Source organism: Ovis canadensis, chromosome 13, assembly GCF_042477335.2.
Source record: "Ovis canadensis isolate MfBH-ARS-UI-01 breed Bighorn chromosome 13, ARS-UI_OviCan_v2, whole genome shotgun sequence".
In the NCBI taxonomy this organism is placed as follows: Eukaryota; Metazoa; Chordata; class Mammalia; order Artiodactyla; family Bovidae; genus Ovis; species Ovis canadensis.
The window spans coordinates 34,612,609-34,633,198 of NC_091257.1; the positions used below are offsets into that span (position 1 = coordinate 34,612,609).

At 43.1% G+C, this 20,590-nt stretch overlaps 1 protein-coding gene across 2 annotated transcripts in view; it reads left to right on the plus strand.

Moving 5' to 3' along the window:
* The first annotated feature begins 564 nt into the window (after nt 1-564).
* ITGB1 (integrin subunit beta 1) overlaps nt 565-20,590 on the plus strand; it is a 43,684-nt gene continuing 23,658 nt past the window's right edge. For both annotated transcript variants that reach the window (XM_069547388.1, XM_069547389.1), the window contains exons 1-2: nt 565-1,336; nt 19,146-19,212. In XM_069547388.1, coding sequence (XP_069403489.1) covers nt 19,146-19,212 — 67 coding nt within the window. In that variant the 5' untranslated portion in view covers nt 565-1,336. The remainder of the gene's footprint in view (nt 1,337-19,145; nt 19,213-20,590) is intronic.

The window sequence follows — 20,590 nt, forward strand, 5'->3', positions numbered from 1 at the left end:
ATTCTTGTTTCTTTAGAGGTTTCCAGAGATTACCTAACCAAAGATTTAATTTTGCTGGCGAGCAATGGGTAACATTTCCATAGATGGGGTTGTCTTTTTTTCTTCCTCAAGATTGGCCGTCAAATGAGCATCACAGCTTCTAATCTTCCCCAAATGAAACACTGCTTCTCAGTTTCACAAATCTCATCATTCGAGTTCTGTTCCCAACAGGGTGCTGCAGCTCACCACGTGGCAATGGACATTTTCTGCTAACAGGATGGCAGCCTGCCAGCAGCGCAGTCTGAGTAACCGGGTTTCAGTATGATGCCGGCCGGCAGAGGTTTCGATGCTCTTATCAAAATGTGCCCAGCCATGCTTCTTTTAGCTGTCTCTTCTCCAGCCCCCCTATCCACCTACTGAAAAAAGTGAGGTAGGACAGAAACGGTATCAAGGATGAACTTTTCCTTCTCCTCCCTGTTCCCCATAAATGGACCTCCAGATGAACCTAACAAAAGCTGCTCCTCAACTCACCAGCTTCTCTCTACAACTTTCTTCATTTTTCCTGGCACCCGTCTCCTCCGTAAGTCTTCCCCTCTCTCAAAGACGTAAATCAAGCAAATCCTCCCACCAGAAAAATATCGGCTTTAGCTACTTCCCTTCCAAAGGGAAACGTTTTTGGCCCCACGAAACCTTAACAAGGTGAGTGACTAAGTGTCCCGGATCTGTCTGAGCCGGCTCCTGGGAGGCAGGGCTTCCAGGGTTCAACCCCGGGCAGTCCTCCGGCCGGACAGACACGGGGCTTTGAAGAAGCAGCGCCTAAGGCAGGCCGAGAAGGATATTAAGGTGAGCAGGGCCAGGCAAAATCCTCCCTCTCTCCCTCGGCTGCAAAGAAAGGAGACGCCGCCGAGGTTGCGGCGGAGCCCGCGGCCCAGCAGGGCCGCTCCTTTGTCCCGTGGCCCCCGCCCCTCGCACGGCCCGCGCCGCAGTCCCCCTGCCCCTCCCTCCTCCGTCCCCTCCCCCTCCGTCGCCCTCCCCCTCTCCGCCCTGTCCCCCTCCCCCTCCCACCGCGGCCGCGGCTGACGCGGCCCGAGAGGAATGCGCTTCCGGAGGGCGAGAGCCGCGGCGGCGGCCTGCGGAGCGGGATCGCAGCGCCAGGGAGGCGGTGCCCCGGGGGTCGTTTCCTGCCGGGAGGCGGCCCCGCGCCGCCGAGTCTCCTCCTCCCGCCCGCGAGGAGGAGGAGCCGCCGCTGCCGCCGCCGCGCCCGAGCCCGGGAGGCCACGCCAGCTCGGGACAGGCCGAGCGGGAACCGCGGAGCACAAGCCGAGCAGACCGCGCGGGCCGGACGCCGCGGGAGAAGGTGGGCCCGGGAGGGCGGGCGGCGGGCTCGGTGCGCGGCCGGGCTCTCATGGAGGAGCAGACGTGGGGGCCGCGGCCTCCGGGTGGATTCCAAGCCGTCAGGCGGGGGAGGAAGTCGGGCCGCGGCCGCCCCTGGACCTTCCCGGCAGGGGCGCTGTCCTCGCGGGGCCGCGGTCGCGGAGGCCCGGGAGTCGGACCAGCCACTCGGACGCTGGGCTGGGCGCGGACGGGCCTCCGCGGACCTGCGTCCGGCAGCGGCCTCGGCTGCCGGGTCTCCACGCCGGGACCACTCACCCCGGCTCCAGCCCCGCGTCCCTGGCGTCGCCGCGCCGCTGGGCACCGGGGAGCCGGGTGGGCGCGTCCTGTGGGCCCTTCTCCTAATGCTGGGTGTGGGCTCCGCGGCCGTGTCCAGGGCTCCTGCCCAGCCTGTGCCTGATTCGTGCCGTTCCCGATGCTTCAGAACAAGTTGTATTTTTAAGAATGGTAGTATTTCATGCCAGAGCAATTTTTGTTTCATCAGTTTTGTGCTTTTGCATGAAAACCTAGCGCTAGTCTGTATGATCATTACTAGTAAATTACACTCTTTAAGGCTCCATTTCTTCCATCTGTAAAATGGGAACAGTACCTACCTATACTAATAATAAAACTAGGAATTATTATGAGGACAGTGAGGGCTATGCCTACCTCTATGCACTTTACCTTTATTTTGTCCTTTAATCCTGGAACTGATCCAAAGAGGTAGGTGTTGTATTTAATCCCTGTTTTACAAATGAAACTGAGGCACAGGGAGCATAAGTGGTCACCCAGTTGTGATGAGGACAACCCATGTGGTCCAGCAACCCGTGTTTGAACCACAGGTAACCTTGTATAGGTACAGTATAGTGGTGAGAAAATGTAAGATAGAAGACACTTAGAACAATGAATATTAACTCCTTTTCTTTCCTTCTTGATACAGTAGAAGGACTTTTAAAAAAAACTCATGTAATTGGTGATATCAGTAAGGTTTCTTTGAATCTGCGTTCCACATAAATATTAGCTGGGTAGAATTATTGTTATTTTTTATTGTTGTTTTGATGGTACAATAATAACAAATGCTAACTGAATTTCGATTAGGAATTTTTCTTAAACTGAGTCCAGACTTTTGCAATACGTTGTGTGTTAAACACTTAAGAAGTGGTGAAGGAACTTGACTTGCAAGTTACTTATTCTGGATCTGTGGACATCAAGGCTCACAGGAGTCAGGGGTGGCTTAAGAGCCCTACAGAGATGTTCACATTTGAAAATAATTTTAGTTCACTGATTAATAAATGAGGGACTGAAGATGATTAGCTGATAAATAGAAAACACATGAAAGAAATCCATGTTTTAGTTAACAGGCATTTGAGGAGAAAGCGATTATACCCACCCTAGAATGCAGTATAAAATGGAAGATGTTATTAGAATGCTAGTTAAAAAGATGGGATGTGGTTAATACTTTGCTTCTGTAAATAGCAAACTCCAGATTGAGTCATCAGTGTTGATTTCACAGACTTAAAATTTAAAGTTTTTGTAATGTTGATTCTTTTTAAAGGAATGTTAAATTCTGTATTGTTTTCTAATCCCCTCGCTATTCTGTGTGTGGAAAGTATAGGATCAGTAATATTGAATAAATCATTGAATTTAGGTGGCTTTCTCCTCAGCTTTCTGGTCAGGATATTTAAAAGCTGCCCCAAATTAGCATCATTGAATGGACATGTCCTATACTGGGGTGGATAAATTCCTAACTCCTGGGGAAACTAGGGCATTTGGTTACTTTATAAAATACTGCAAATTAATAGTTTTAGGTGGTGCTTGTTTTCATGGCATATGTGTGGGTGTATTAGTTCTTGACTACTCTGCTGGAGTGATAAGATGAAACATGAGATAGTTAAAGTTTTAGAACTTTGGAGTTCTGCTAATTGGTATTTCTGAACATGTAACAAATTCACTTAGTATCTGAGAGGATTCGTGTGGACTGGTTATCCTACTCTGCCTGGAGGGTTAGGATCTGTCTGGTTGTCAGTAGAATCCTAGGTTATATTGTGTAAATATGTAAATATCTTTTTTTTTGCTTGAGCAAGTCTATTCTGATTGGTCGTGTGTTATGTAGTTTGTCCTTGTATGTTGTTATAGCAGAGGTGGGAGTCTTGGGGTCCAGAGGGTGGGCGAGTACCTTATTCTTCAGAACCCTGAAATGATAGCAATATCTATAACTGTAGAAAACTGAGAAAACTATCTATCTAGGTTACTGGAGTTGCAGTGCAGAAAACCTTCAGAACCTTAGCAGTCTTAGAATTTCCAATAGATAAGTGAAAAAGGTGGTATTTCTTGTTCTGGAGCTGTATGCAAAAGGAGCCAAGCTATACTCTGCAGGTTTCTTCTCTTTTAAATGTGACTAATTGTGAGAATTTTGCAGAGTTAAGTTTTATTTATAAAATAGTACAGAAGCCAGCTACTTCTAAGCTTTAGTTTTGGTTTGTGGCTTTGGAAGATAAGGTTAACTATATTTAGCAATATGCTAAAGCATATGTATATCATCCGATCAAGAAGTGTGTGTAAGTGACAAACTGTTTCAAATATGCATAGTGCATGCATGTATAAACACAGTTATTGGACTTGTTTCATTATACAGTCTCCAAAGTGCAACTTCCTGGACCCCAGGGATGTATAAAATCACTGGATGTAGGAAGAAAATATTAGACTTAATATTTTTTAATAAAGCTTAAATTTATTATTATGATTTATAATATCTTACCACATTGCTGTAGAAGTACATGTATTTTAATTTATAAATACATATTTTGGGGTACATGTATTCTCAAGTTTCTTTTTGTTTTTGTTGTTAAATAGTAAAAGGAGCATTAAAAAGCTTTGGAGATCCTTGGCATGGGGGAAGACCTGGGTGGGGCTACAAGAACTACTTATTTTTGAGGGTGGACAGGTCAGACTTGGTATCTGAGGTAGGAGAGGAGAAAGGAGCTGAAGTGGCCTAGGTGTCTGGTCAGGAGGTGGCTTGTCCGAGGTGGGAAGCGTGACCACAAGGGGGCGCTGTGCTGCTGGCCGCCTGGAGGCAGGGGAACGCTGAGCTCCTGCTGAGACGCCCGGAGTGCAGTTGACTGCAGACGGCGACCTCACAACGTGCAGTCTGGTTGGGAGCTTACGATTTGGGAATTCTTAGTCTGTAAAGGCTGACGCTCTGGGCTGCAGATGAAAGTACTGGAGAGCGTGTAGAGTGAAAAGGTGCCACTGAGGGGCCCTGGAAACACGTCCCAGTCAAAGGCTGGGAGGAAGAAAAGGAATCTAGAAAAAGCATTTCCCTTCCTCAGTTTGTTTGAATTTCTGGTTCCTTCCTGTGATAGCTTAGTGGGGGACTTGGATATTTTCAGGTTTTTCCTTTGATGAGCTTGTTTGAGGTGAAACAAGTTCTTTAGAGAAGCAGTTTGATGTAGCAGAGGCTTCTTGATTGGGAAACCTGGGTTTTGGGCAAGCTTGTACTGAGCTTCTCTGGGACATTTGTTGGAACACCTCACCTGGAAAGGGCTCTGGTTTCTGTATCTGCATTACAATGCAGTGGTCTCTTGGTTTCTCCTTTCTTTTGCCCTGTGAGCTGAAGGCCAGCTGCTGTGTGACCTGACTCTACAGAGGACAGGTCTTCCCTCTCTCATGAGCAGCCATTTTCTTGTGCCCTCACCCCAGAGGGCATGTGGTGTGCCAAGTCATGGCTTTGAGCAAGCCTGCAAGTGCTGGCCAGCCAAGTCTAGTACTCTTAGCTCTCTGTCAGGATGGAGCTCTGTTGGCAGTAACATTTTAATCCATTCGTGTGCTAAGTGCCACTTCCTGAGCAGTGTGGTGCTTACTGGGTGTAGGTCAAGAAGCTGACCTGCACCTTGCCGTTGAGGATACTGTCTAGTTGGGGTATGTTGTTTTCAATTTAGGGAAATGTAGCAAACACCACAGGATGTTTACACAGTGCACTGTACCAGGTAATTCTAATAGATTTTGAGAAAAATACCAGCTTTGGCTTAACTGGTTTTGGAGGGCCGTGAGGAGCTTGGAATGATATGACCGAAGAGACGAATATAGATGATGACATGGTCAAAGGACAGTATAGTTAGAAGGTAGAATACCGTCTAATTTAGCAAATAAATATTGTTTGATTACTTCGATATATAATCATACACATACAAATATATATGTCTTTATATAGTAAATACATATAAATAAAATGAAGGATATTTTAAATGAAGGCCTGGACTCTTGCCCTCCAACTCTAGTCTGGTGTGGTTCACAGACATAATTACAACTAGTTGTAATAGAAATTTGAATTAGACAACACTGTGTTACTGAGGATCACTGAAGGTTTGTCATTTGCTGTGCCAGACTCTATCAAGACTATATTTTGGGACAAAAAAAAGTAGTAGTTAATTCTACTTATGGTGGTTGAAAAAAGTGAAAAATGTTTTTAAATTTTGGTGAAAATTTTTTTCAAATTTTTTGAAATAATTCTACTTATGGTGGTTGAAAATATTAAGAATGATGAGGAAAAGTATTTAGATGTATGGAGGTCACATTTCCATATATAAATGTTATTGAATGAATACATAGGTAACTTAAGCTTTCTTCAGTTCAGTTGCTCAGTCATGTCCGACTCTTTACGACTCCATGAATCGCAGCATGCCAGGCCTCCCTGTCCATCACCAACTCCCGGAGTTCACTCAGACTCACGTCCATCGAGTCTGTGATGCCACCCAGCCATCTCATCCTCTGTCGTCCCCTTCTCCTCCTGCCCCCAATCCCTCCCAGCATCAGAGTCTTTTCCAGTGAGTAAACTCTTCACATGAGGTGGCCAAAGTACTGGAGTTTCAGCTTCAGCATCATTCCTTCCAAAGAAATCCCAGGGCTAATCTCCTTCAGAATGGACTGGTTGGATTTCCTTGCAGTCCAAGGGACTCTCAATAGTCTTCTCCAATACCACAGTTCGAAAGCATCAATTCTTCGGCATTCAGCTTTCTTCACAGTCCAACTCTCACATCCATACATGACCACGGGAAAAACCATAGCCTTGACTAGTCGGACCTTAGTCGGCAAAGTAATGTCTCTGCTTTTGAATATGCTGTCTAGGTTGGTCTTAACTTTCCTTCCAAGGAGTAAGCGTCTTTTAATTTCATGGCTGCAGTCACCATCTGCAATGATTTTGGAGCCCCAAAAAATAAAGTCTGACACTGTTTCCACTGTTTCCCCATCTATTTGCCATGAAGTGATGGGACCAGATGCCATGATCTTCGTTTTCTGAATGTTGAGCTTTAAGCCAACTTTTTCACCCTCCACTTTCACTTAGTCTTTGTAAAATTAAGAAGAGTAATTATTAGCTCTCCAGTATTTTGCAGTTTTTTATTTATTTCAGATTGTAATTTCTTTCCTTCCCCAAAGGTGTAGTGGTGGGTCATATTTGATTATTGGAGGTGGAGATTGTAGTTTTAAAAGTTGCATTTAGTATTATTTTAGAAAAACACAACAGAAACAGTAGGGAGTGGACTTGTGCTTACTAAAATGGCTTAAAATGATTGAGAACCGTTTATTAAGTAGTCACTCAGGTTCTAATGGAGTCAGTGAATGAGTTGAAGAGCAAGAAGAAAATTCAGTAATCAAGTAAGCTGTGATTTGTAGGTCCCTATAAAGATACTTGTTTTACATTCATGATCATATTTTATTCTTGTAACATTTCTAAGGTAGATATTATTCCCAGCTTAGTGCTAAGTGAGACATTAGTTGGGTTTTACCTATATTTAGGTAAAATTTTTAACCTTTATTTACTATATATATATATATATTTAGAATATACTCAAGCACTGTGTTTGTTTCAATCTAATACAGGGCAGAGGAGAGACATGACAAAACATATGGTGAAAATTTATTAAAGGTTTGACCAAGTAAGAATTTTGGAATGACTTACCTAAAAAGTACATAAAATTATCCAAGGAGTGTAACTTACAGTTCTCCTCGACTGAAATTACATGGAACATATATTGCTCTCAAGTGCTTGTCGATCCCACTAGTTAAGGTGGTAAACTTGTTTTTGCTGGTTCTTTGTAAACTTGCCCTAAAGTAAATTCTTCAACCAAAGCAGCTGCTGACTTACTCTTTTCCCTTCACAGAGAAAGGCAAAATCTATAGACATAGCCAAGTGTAAAGAAGGAACAGCTCGCTAGGCTATTTTGAAATTCAGCAATTGCTGGGTAATGTCTTGTCTTTCGAGTGGAAGGAGTACCGGGGAAGAATTAAGTTCAGGCAACTTTTCATGCTCATTTTGGGTCAGCCCTTAATATTTTGTCTTAATAGATTTACTTAATGTGTTAAACTTTTGCTTGTTTATTTATTTGACTGCACCAGGTCTTAGATGCGGTATGTGGAATCCTCAATCTTAGTTGCAGCATGCGGGGTCGTCAGTTGCTGCTGGTAGGGTCTAGTTCCCCCACCAGGGATGGAACCCAGGCTCCCTGCATTGGAAGAGTGGAGTCTTAGCCACTGGACCACCAAGGAAATCCCTTGCTCATATTTTAAGTCTTGTCCTTTGGCTTATTTTATGAGCTTTGAACTTATTTTATGCCCTTTCACCATTTTTTGGAATTTAATGCTTATTAATCTTTTTTATTTTTTTGGTCCTTATGTAAAGGCTATAACCTTTTTGGTGGGGGAAGTGGTGGTGGTGATATACCAATTATCTATTTACTGGATCACTATTGACTATAATGTCATGCTTCTTATTGCCTTGAATTGTTTTGAATTCTGTGTGCTCAAGCCTGCTCTTCCTGTCATGTTGATTCTGTTCCTGTGTGTTTTGAGTTCTGCAGAAGATTTCAACTTATATTTCCTCCTGTAGCTCTGTACACTTTTTCTCTAGATTTGTGGTCTTACTGTGTTTGATTGCTACAAAATCTATTTGAGATTTTCTTAATTCCTTGAAGAGCATAATGAGTTCATTCTCCTTTTTTTTTTTTCCCAGAGAAGATTCTTAATTTTCTCTTTTCGTGCTGTAGAAATTTTTCGTAGTTCAGTTCCATGCCCTGACTTCCCCCCAACTTCCATCTTGATCATTGAAACTATTTCCCAAGACACAGTGTGTCAATTCTTTATCTTCCCCTTGCACCACAGGGGTGGGTGCTGATGATTGATTGTCTGCTTTGTCATTTTCGTGGGGGGTCGGGTAGACACAGTTGTTGGTTAGTTGCTCAGTCGTGTCTGACTCTTTTGCAACCCCGGTTGCAAAAGCCCACCAGTCTCCTCTGACAGTGGGATTTCCCAGGCAAGAATACTGGAGTGGGTTGCCATTCCCTTCTTGGATGGATTTTCCTGACCCAGGGTTCAAACCTACCTCTCCGTCATTGCAGGCAGATTCTTTACTGCTGAGCCACCAGAGAAGCCCCAGAATAGACACATTTTCTGTTCTGTAATTTTAAGTATTGGCCCTGTTCTCAGGTTTCAAATTGTTTTTTAAGCCTGTAGTTATGGAGTAGTCAAACCTTAGTTGTTGGGACTCAACTCAGGCTGATACCACCTTTGGGTAAGACGGGGTCGGGGCTCATAAAAAGTCTTTTTTTCTTCTGAGTGGGAGTTGTGAATTTTAGAAAGTTTTCTAGTTCAGAATACGATTTATCCTCCACAGTGGGTGGACACGGACTTCAAAGGAAATGTTGCCTGTTTGCCTTGGAGTATTCAACCTCCTTTCTTTCCTGGTCCCTCTTTTTCTTCCCTCTTTCATCCTTTCTGCTAAGTTTTGTTAATCATTCATTGTAGCTTATTATTTATTTGGGCCATAGACACCTCCAGGATCACCACCACGCACCTCTTCTGCCAGAGAGGGGGAAAATGTTGAGTTTTACTTGTTCTTCTCACAAGGGGAAAGGTGCTCTTGCTCTTGGTGAGTTCATCCCCAGCGCTCGCCCTCGAGTCTGGTGGTGTGAAGCAGAGCAGGCTTGTATGCTCTCCTGCTGCTTGCTCTGCGTGGGGAGAAGCAGGGTGAACTGCACGGTAGGAAAGCCTCAGGCTTTCCTCTTGGCTCTGTTCCTTTTCTGGACTGTGTTGATCGGTAAATATTAATATGTTATTGGACTATTTATTTTTTTCCTTTTGAACACAGATACAGAAAATAACGATGGTGGTACAGACTTGGGATGAATCTAACCTTATTCTGTTTTCAGGAGAGGCTTATGATATACCTCAATGGAGGTATTTGAATCTTTTCCACCATTAAGATGAAAAGATTTAAAATGTTAGGATATAAAAGAAGGAACCTTTCTTATTAGAAACCTACTTCTGTTGAAAGCTTGGGCTTTCAGTTCATGCCTGGGTTCATGTCCCAGCTTTGTCAGTTATATGTCTTGTACATGGTAGATGCGCAATGGATATTTGACTTGGAAATCCAAGTTGTGCTGAATAAAAATGTGCTGTTAGTGCGAAGATTTTATAGGAAGAAATCTTTTGTGGATGACTTCTTTTTGTACTGTGTCCTTTGGGGCATAGATGGCTTCTGAGCACCCAATTTTAAAATTTAAAGTAAATGTAACTCTCCATTTTTTAAAAGTAATTTTTCTCTAAAGCATAATTGTTTAATTTCTATAAATAAAGTACATATAAAATTTCTAAAGATCTTATCTATAAATGTAAAAAGAAATACCAAATGAGTCATTTGTCACATTGTTAAGAACATTAACAGATACTTAGTATGTATTTAAAAGTTTGACTAGCTCATAAAACCACATTTAACCTTGATAAATAAAGATGAGTTTACAGTGGGGATTAATTATGTGCGGTTTTTGACAAAGGGAACAATTGCATGTTTCTAACTATCAGAATGATGTTTTGGGGGAGCTGTTTGAGATAATTTATTGTTCAAAGGATGAATTATGACCCTTCGTGTGCGTGCTAAGTTGCTTCAGGCATGTCCGACTCTTTGCAACCCCATGGGCTGTAGCCTGCCAGGCTCCTCTGTCCATGGGATTCTCCAAGCAAGAATACTGAGTGGGTTGCCCTGCCCTCCTCCAGGGGATCTTCCTGACCCAGGGATCGACCCTGCATCACCTGCATTGCAGTTGGATTCTTTACCACTGAGCCATCGGGGAAGCCCTTATGACCCTTTAGTTAAAATTAAATGTAGTAAGAAAAGATATTTGGATGAAATGCTTTTGTAGGAGTGAGACCATAACCTGTCAGTATACTCACGAAATTTGACAATTAAAATAACTTCTGATGGTCTCCAGTCATTTTGAAGGACTAAGAAATAAACTCAAAGAACATTTTAAGTCCTTTCCATTTCTGTTCTCTGAGTCAGTTCTAACAGTAGAAGGATGTTCTTTTATTTTTAAAATAGTGGCTGAGTGTGCCTTCAGAATATTGTAGCTTAATGGAGCACAGACTCAGGTCACAGCTTCAGAATTCAGATGGTCTGGTTTCACTTCTACCTGTGTGACTTTGGAGAAGGTATTTGTGGTTTGGCTTCCTCATATATGAAACAAAGATAATATTGTCCCCAACCTCATGGAGTTGCTTAGAAGGGATAGCTGCTGTTATTATTTTTATTAGTTATTGTCATTTTTATAGTCGTTTGCATGTGTTAGAATAAAAGTAAAAATAAAATAAAACTTTTTGTTACAAATTACCATAAATCATCAAAACTCAATTATCGTATCACTCTTGGGTGTGCCTGGTGTGAGCCTTGTCCGTCTTTTAAGTGAACAGATCACCTTTGTGTTTTATAGTTCTCAGTGGGCGGCAGTCTCTGAATGAACCAGACTGGTACACAGCCTCCTGGTCTAAGTTTCTGCTACAAGATGTCTTTTCAGGGCAATTTTCTTCCTGCTTTTAGCCTCTCCTAGATTTGCTTCCCCATATAGAAGAAGAAACCTGAAGTCATTCTTCCTTATTTCTATTTTAATTAGGAATGTTACTCTCCACTCTGATCTTTTTTAAGGTGATTCGTGATACTAACATTCAAAAATATCTGTGCTGTATTTAATGTGGTAGTAAAAAGCATTAAAGTTTTGATGCTTTTATTATTTTACATACAAATTGTTAGAAATATGATTGTTAGAAAGTAAAATAATCCTACTTAAATGTAGAACCTAAAATAATTATCTAATTATACTTAGCATAATAATTAGTATCTAATTAATAGCACCTGATTAAGCCTTATTTTTTTTTTACAGTATAGGACTTCCTGGTGGCTCAGTTGGTGAAGAATCTGCCTGCACTGCAGGAGACCTGGGTTGGAAAGATCCCCTGGAGAAGGGAATGACAACCCACTCCAGGATTCTAGGCTGGGAAATCTCACGGGCTACAGACTATGGGGTCACAAGAACTGGACACAATTTAGCAACTAAACTACCATTACCATATACAGTATCAGGTTTTGATATCATATCAAAGTAATGTATTAATTTCTATAAAAAGTCAACATTAATCTGTTGTTTGCAGTTGTGTTTTTTTTCTAAACCTTATACTTCATCTTTTCGTCCATATCTTGTATTTCACCTAACATGGATCAATTCAGAGTTTTTGGTTAATAATTAGGATTGAAAAAACCCAAACATTCAAACATAGTTACTTTATTGAATCAAGTTGTTGCTGAGCTCCAGCTGTAATGTATAGTAATAATGATAACAGGTACCATCTAGGTATTGCTTGCAGTGTGCCAGATGCTGTTTTCAGTATTTTATATTTACAACTCATGCAGACTTCGCATATCCCCCATAAGGTAGAAACTATAGTGTCCATTTTAAAGATGAGGGAACTAAGGCACAGATTAAATAACTTGCCAGTATTACCTGCTTAGTTAGGGGTTGATTAGAGGTTTGAGTCCAGGCACCTGACTCCACAGTCCACACTCTGAGCAATGCCTTAGCAAACGGTGGTGATCACTGCACTCTGCTTGCCTTTGTTTACTTTTCTGTGGATACCTCAATATCTGCAGTTATCTTTAGACTCTTTGTATACTGGGCTAGTACAGAGGACACAGAGAACTGATTTCTAGAAGATGACAATTCATAAGGTAGATCAGTCATACACATCTGCAGTAGATGGGAAAGAGCGTCAGGCGTCTTAATTACTAAATCTTTTAAACAGAAGTTTGTGTTTGTTTTAATATATGTATGTGCGCCTATATGTGACTTGCCTGGCCTAAATCCCCTCCCCAGTTCTTGCCATCATTGGGATCTCCAGAGTTAATGCAAGTGGCCCTTGTCACACTCTGTTCTAGCAGTTTTCTTGCTCTTTTAACGCCAGGGGCTTCGAGTGCTGGACTGGAGCCCTCTGTCCTCCTCGCTCCCGGGGCCGCCTCTGGTTCCCGGCGCTGCCTCTTGCAGCAGTTCTCTGGCTCACTCAGGCTGACTGCGTCTTGCTTTACGTGCTTCTGTCTTTTCAACCCTGGGTCATCTCCAACCAGCCCTCTTGTCTGTCCGTGGGGAGAGGAGCTGGCAGAAGCCTTCTGGTGGGGTGTACTGTTGTTCTTGGGAGCCCCTTGGGGCAGACTTTTACCTGTGGGGACTAGAACTGAGGCATGTCTTCCCAATGACCCTTCTCTGGACACACTTTCCACAGTTGTCCCTCAATATCCAAGGGGGATTGGTTCCAGGACACTCCTCCTCCCCAAGCAAATGCACAGATGCTCAAGTCTCTTTGAGAGGGTGTAGCTCTTGAGGCAGTGGCGACCCACTCCAGTACTCTTGCCTGGAAAATCCCATGGATGGAGGAGCCTGGTAGGCTGCAGTCCATGGGGTCACTAAGAGTTGGACATGACTGAGTGACTTCCCTTTCACTCTTCACTTTCATGCGTTGGAGAAGGAAATGGCAACCCCCTCCAGTGTTCTTGCCTGGAGAATCCCAGGGATGGGGGAGCCTGGTGGGCTGCCGCCTATGGGGTCACACAGAGTCGAACATGACTGAAGCGACTTAACAGCAGTAGCTCTTGAGTGTAACCTATGCACATCCTCTTGTGCAGTTTGTCACCTCCAGATGATGCTTAATTCAATGTAAATACTATGCAGAGTTGCCTGTGCAGGGCATATTCAGGTTTTGCTTTGTGGAACTCTATAATTAAAAAAATTTATTTCCATCTGTTGTTGGTTGAATCTGCCAATGGAATCCATGGATCCAGGGGTGAACTGTATACACTTCTCAAGATTTCTCAGGGAGACCAAACCCTTGGGCACCCCTGTGGTAGCTAAAGTGCCCTGGCCTTTTCTCTTGATTTGCGTCTTCAGCACCTCTCATTCCCCATCACCCTCTGAGTGAGCTGCCTGCACGCCTGCTCTCGTCTCAGACTCTGCTTTGGGAACGGACCCCAGCCAACCCAGTTCCCATAGCTGTCTCCCTCACCTCGACCTTTTACCCAAGATTGCATGCCCCTGAAATGTTACACCTGGCTCTTTAGCCCTTTCTCTCACCTGCACCCTGATATCTAGGCCCTTGACTATGACCTTCTCTGTGTGTATGTGTGTTTTCTCAGCACTGCCCCTTCCTCCTCTTGCACTTGCTTTGTAAACAGTGGCATTAATTCCACAGTTTCAGATCGGAGTCTGAGGACCCATGGGAGGTAGTCTCAGCAATTTGACTGTTTCTACAAGAATTTCTAAAAACTTTGGGGTTTTGTGCTAATAACTAGAATAATAACCAATAAATGGATGACCTTATAACTGAGTGTGTGTATGTAGTATATCAGTGCCTATGTTTGTGTTGCTTGTATATGTAAATGAATTTTGGTTCATGATGCACAAGCACCTAGAGAGTGAGGCATTTTATATCTAGCTGAAAGTTGGCTTGTGTATACTTATGTGGATTAAAAATCATTATCCCTGGGGTATCTGTACTTTCTTGCAGTTCTAAATAATGTCCGAGAAAAATGACATACAATTTAACGTATTTCAGCATAAGTTTTGAATACTGATTTTGTCCCAAGCACTTATAGGTCCTGTCACTGAAGACAGGAAAGATTGTGTTCTTGGCGCTTAGAACCCATCAGGGCAGATTATTACCAGGTAGTTTCAGGTGAGATGAGTGTTAGAAATGTGCCTTTGTCGATCAGGGTGTCCAGTACCTGCTGGGCCTCAGCACTGCTCCATAATCCTGTTGCATCGTCTTGATCTTCTCCCGTCTGCCAACCCCGCTCCCCTTTTCTCCCAGCACCTGTCCTTGCTTCCTGTTTCAGGAAGAAACACAAGCTGTCATGCCTGAACTCGCCCAGCTTCTCACCCGCTGCCCTGACTGAGAGAAAGCTGCCGCACCTCTCTTCAGGGAGGTGGGCCCCTTGTGCTCCATCCCTCTTTGCTCCAAGGAGCCTGGCTCTGGCATTCTTCCCTTCTTCCCTTAGGCCTGCCTACTCCTCTCTGCCTGAGTATTCTTCAGTCTCATCCATCTTCAGAATTTCATAGCTGCCCACAACTCTTGGGTTTGTATCTCTAGCCCTGAAATCTGAAAGCCAGACCCATAGGTCTTAACTTCCCGCTTAATGTCTTTCCTTGGTTTCACACCGGCATTTCACAGTCACATTTCTAAATCAAAATCAGTATTTTCTCCCCTAACTCCCACCTTTCTCTGTCTTCCTTACTTGAAAGTGATGATTCTTTCTCTAACCATCCCTTACCTAAGCAGCCTCAGATCCCCCCAAGCGCCTCTTTGTCCGTTGTTACTCTGGAGCCTGGGCGGTACATTGTGTAACTGACTGTCCAGTAGCTCGTGTCTTGCCACTCATCCTCCACCCCGCTGGTTTTCTGTCACATACATGTTGTCATGTTACTCCCCTGTGCCATTTTTTCCCAGCTTCCTTGGTACATGTGGCATAGAATCTAAACTCTTAGTATGAATGGCATTTAAGACTCTAACCTGACTGTAACCTCCTGCCTTGTTGGTCTCGATCTCTGTTATTTCTAGCTTATAATTTGTCAAAAATACTTAAGTACTTGAAGATTGTTTTTTTTTTTTTAGCTCTATGACATTTTAAGATTGTAACATAATGTAATTTATTCTTATTGTAGAAAATTATGGGGATAAAATAATCACTCACCCCGCTGACCAGATTTAACTACAAGTAATGCTTAAATATATTTTTCCTGTAAAGTTAGACCACGTCAATTCCAGTTTGCGGGGGGAGAGAGAGAAGTCACCCAAACATGCATGTTTAGCGATGAGATTGGAAAGAAGTCCCTGCAGTTGTCGTCATGGCTCTGTGGCCTTGACATGCGGGCTCTCGCCCGCTGTTTCTCTGCAGGGCCTGCCTGTAGTTTCCTGGGTGCCGCGGCTCCAGCCCCAGGAAGCCTCTGGACTTGTCTTGGCAGGTTTGGCATCCTCAGTGCACTTTGTGCTTGTCCTCCTTATAGAAACCATCACGTCACATTACAGTTATGGGTATTGTCTTTAAACTGAAAATTCCTTGAGACAGCGATCTTTGTATCTCCTATAGGGCACAGAACCTGGCAGAATTTTCCAAGGAAGCTCTTGCAGGAGGAGGGGAGGAGCCAGTAAAGTCGGTGGGAACAGAGTATGTTCAGGAAGAACGGTGAGGTGTAGTCAGTGATGCTGTGTGCATTCTGTGCGTGTAAACTGATGTGTGTCTCCAGGAGGCAGACACCAGTTGCACAGGTGGAGGAGGAGCCAGAGACCCGGGTTCACGGCTCTTTCTAGACCTTTGGTCATGAAGAGGAGGAGAGTCAGGGTTAGGACAGGACCTGAAGGCATCTCTTACTGGGCGCCCCTCCTTGGGAGCTGTTCACTCCTCAGGGCGCCTTTCTCAGCCTGAGAGTCTGCAGGGAGACTGGTAGGCAGTCACCGGCCCTACCTCCAGAGGTGGGGGTTTTCAGGCCTGGGGGGCTCCCTGGGCCACACGCTGGCCAGTGCTGCCTCGGGGCATCTGGCCTTTTCGGGAGCTCTCGGGGCGCCCTGCCCCCGCCTCCCTTGCCCCGCTGCCTCTTCACCACCCGTCTTCTCAGGGCCGCCCCTCACTGCTCTGTCTCTGCCTGTGGCCCTTGTGACTTTCCTCATCCCTGCTGGCTGCTTTCTTCCGCCCCCTGTGGCTGTTCCCTTTCCTGGGGAGAAAGCCTGGCCTTGGCAGGCCTGGCGGCTGCCCTGCTAGAAATACAACTCGTCTCGAGCTGCCCTCCACCCTGCTGCTCTTGCCACCGTGCAGCCCTTGTGCTGTCTGCTTCTGGGGTCAGAGCTCTTCAGGGCCAAGAGGGCTCCCGAAGTCTAATCTACAGCGTGTCAAGGTTTATAGAGGAAAAGACAGCGGCATTAAAGTAGTGTTTTAAAGCCATGGACCTAAGAATGTCAGGAAATATTTTCTGCTACCTGGTAACTTTATCTGAGTGGTCTTCTGTGAGTTGTAGGACATTTTAAAGGTTTTCCAAGGTAGTCTCCTGGTCCTGAAAGTGATCCGAGTTGTATTCTGAAGACCATGGATCAGAGTCCATATATGGACCAGATATTTGTTCTGTTCCCTTGGTGTGGAAACTGCTCAGAGGCTCCATTCATCACCGTCAGGCATTTCTTCGGGTGTCTTACTGTCCAGGGCCTTTTAGTCATAACTTTGGAATTGATAACATTATTTGAACTGCTCAGAATCATAGTCTGTGTGGATTTATTACACATTGAACCTTTTAGTCAGGCCTTAAAAGGTGAACTGTCAGTGACCCTCAGCTTCATTTGGGCTTCTGGATGCGTAAGCAAAACTGGGGCATAACAGAACTGGCTGTTCTGAGCTTGGTTGCAAAGTGGATAACTGTGTGAGTTATTCACACTGCTTTTCTCTGGAAAACCAGAAAATGCAAGCAGCGTTTGGCAGCAGAGGAAACCCAAGGATACCAGAGTAGAACTTTTAAGCGTTTTTCTGGAGCTGTGGTATTGTATCCTGAAAATGAGGGTTTTTAAAGGAATTTTTTTTCCTTATTAAAGGAAATTTACTAAGAAAGAAAAAAATTCACACAGTTACCCTACCATATTGTTTTTAGTAAGAAAGTGAAATGAAGAATATACTAGAACAATTTAAAAACAAATGAACCCATTGTCTTTATGCTTACAATGCTGTCATCTCCAGGACTCTGGTTACTTTATATGTATATATACTGTTATTTTTACATACCTGTCATCTTAAATGTGTTCTTTGTGTCCCAAAATTATTCTGTAAAACTTGTGATGTTGCTGCATTTTATTCTTTTGACTCCAGTAGTCCATGAAGTTGGTTCAGTTAGCCCTTTGCTCTTCGTGGATCTTGGGTAGAGGACATTGGGATTTTTGACTGTTATAAACATGATAGAGTTCTGTACTGAAAGTGTTGTGCATATATCACCTTTGAAACTTTAAATTATTTCCTTTGGATGAGTTTCTAGTAGTTAGTTTACTAAGCCAGAGAGCAGAAACATTTTTAATGGTATTTGATATAGATTGTTAAATTGTTTCCCCCAAATTGTATCAACTTACAGAGCCATCTCTGGTTTCTCTTACCCACCTGCAATAAATCATTTAAGTTTTGTTGAGTTAAAAAAACCTTTTTCTTTTTACCTGCTAGTTCACCTTCAGTTCAGTTCAGTCACTCAGTCGTGTCCGACTCTTTGCGACCCCATGAATCGCAGCACACCAGGCCTCCCTGTCCATCACCAACTCCCAGAGTTCACTCAAACTCACGTCCATCAAGTCAGTGATGCCATCCAGCCATCTCATCCTCTGTTGTCCCCTTCTCCTCCTGCCCCCAATCCCTCCCAGCATCAGGGTCTTTTCCAATGAGTCAGCTCTTCGCATGAGGTGGCCAAAGTACTGGAGCTTCGGCATCATTCCTTCCAAAGAAATCCCAGGGCTGATCTCCTTCAGAATGGACTGGTTGAATCTCCTTGCAGTCCAGGGGACTCTCAAGAGTCTTCTCCAACACCTCAGTTCAAAAGCATCAATTCTTCAGTGCTCAGCCTTCTTCACAGTCAACTCTCACATCCATACATGACCACAGGAAAAACCATAGCCTTGACTGCTTTAATTTATATTTCTTTGATAAGTAATAAAGCTAATCTTTGTTCGAGGGCGTGTTATATTTGCTTTTGGGTTTTTTGCTTTCTTGTGGAAGGGGCAGCTGTTACTAGAGTGCAGTCCAAGAGCAGTGAGTAGTTAGAGTTAGTGACCTATGACTTTAGCTGTCTTTGACCAACTCTGGTAAGATGTAGATTAAAGTTATGAAAAACTTTAATTCGTATGTTTATAGATCTAGAAACTGTAGGCAACTGAACTGAATATTTTACAAATTTCATGCATAGAAGTTGATTTTCTTGAAAAGGAAATAGTTATAGAACATCAGACACAAAAACTGAATTGGGGGCCTGTGCAAGATGTTGGTCTTACCCTTACAAGAAAATGAAACGTTGTAAGCAAGCTGGTGACATGATCAGGATTCTGACAGGCTCACTCACACTCACAATTCAGTGTTGAGATAACACGTGTTGGGATATGCCCGATTGGCCACCTCGGAGTCATAGGAGGTAACAGATTCCATGGGACAGAGATTTAACACATAGGTTTTAGGTGTAAGAATGCTTGACATTTTTTCCCTGAGCACTGTTAATTAAATATTAAACTATATTTGATTTGGAGAAAAGCAAGAGTGGATTCTGGGAACCTGGGGGGAGAGGAGGAGGGTGAGTATGGAGAAGGGTTGGGGAAGAAGATGTATTTATAAATCAGAAAATCAGGTGAGTGGGAATGATTATGCTTAATATGTTAACCACCCCCCTTTAAAAAAAAAAAACATTGTACATTTTCTATTTCAGATGCATTTACAACTGATTTTCTGGATCGGATTGATCAGTTCAGTTTGCTGTGTGTTTGGCCAAGCAGGTAAAAAAAAAGTTGCCTACTTGTCTGTTCAACACCTTGTATCACTTTTTGACCGCCGCAAATTCCTGGGAAAACCTTAATTGGGTGGTCCTGCTCCCTCAGAAGGCCTTGCGGCGGCCCCGCCTCTCAGAGTCGAGGGCAGGGCTCCCTCTGGTGCCTGCAAGGTCCTTTGTCAGGTTCCCCACCCACCACCCGAAGTGACAGAGGAATAGAATGTGCTACATAGAGATCTTTGGGGGGGATAGGATAGAGTGTGTAATGAACACAGAGAGAGCAAAGGTGTGTTACATCTTTAGAAGGAAGTAAAGTCAATGTGTAGAAGATAGATTATGAACTGTCCACTACTGTCTGAAAAAAATGAAAGGAGGAACAGTGGGTTTTCCAAAAGATGTTCTTGCTGTTTGATCAGAAGTCTTGCAAAATGTTGGTGTTGTATAGAAGAGGAATGAAAAAATAAAGCTGAAAATATATTTAATCCTCTTATAAACCATGGTGCACCCAAATCTAGAATAATGGATGTCCTATTTTTTTGTTCTCCAAATCTCAGAAAATATACTGCATAGAACAGCTGAGCTGTTTGATACTAGAGATGAGGGAAGTTATTAATAGATTTAAATTACAAAAGACAAACAGTAACATAAAAAACAAATTATCTGTATGTCAAAACAGTATCAAAAAATAGCTAAATAAGGGTTTAATTTCACTCACAAGTGTAGAGATCCAGTAAAAACAGTAAAAAAACATGATAGAAAACTTTTCAAAAGACGAATAGAAAATTTACAAAATAAATGGCCAGGAAAAATATGGAAAAAAAAAATTTCTTAAATAACCGACAATTGATATTCTTATTTACACTTGTTAAATGAAAGGAAAATCTTCGCATTAAAAAAGGAAATGTGTGTACACTGCTTGTGAGGATGTGTGTTTGAATGTTACTGCTGGAGAGAGGTTAAAAGTTGATCCTTTTCACCTCAGTGTTTCTTTTTTTAAAATTTGTGATAAGGAAATGGAGTTTTGCACAAGAATGGTCATCTGTGTGGGCTCATGCATGTGCATGTGTGTGTTATATGTCGGGTTTATGGCCCACATGAACAATGCGATTAAAAATAATAGAAATTTTCCCACTCTATAGGCTACATTAATACAGTGGCATATGTAATCTTTAAAGCCATGTTTTTGAAGAATTTGGAATGAAACAATTAAGTATAAAAAAGTGGTATACAGAATGTATGTCCTCGGTTTCATTTAAGTAATGTCTGTGCATGCTTCCTTGCTATTTTTTTGATTTATCTGCATAGATAAAAGACTGGGAAAAATATACGAAAAATGTATGTCTTAATGAGCAGGTTTTGGGTGATTTTTAGTTCTTAATGCTTTT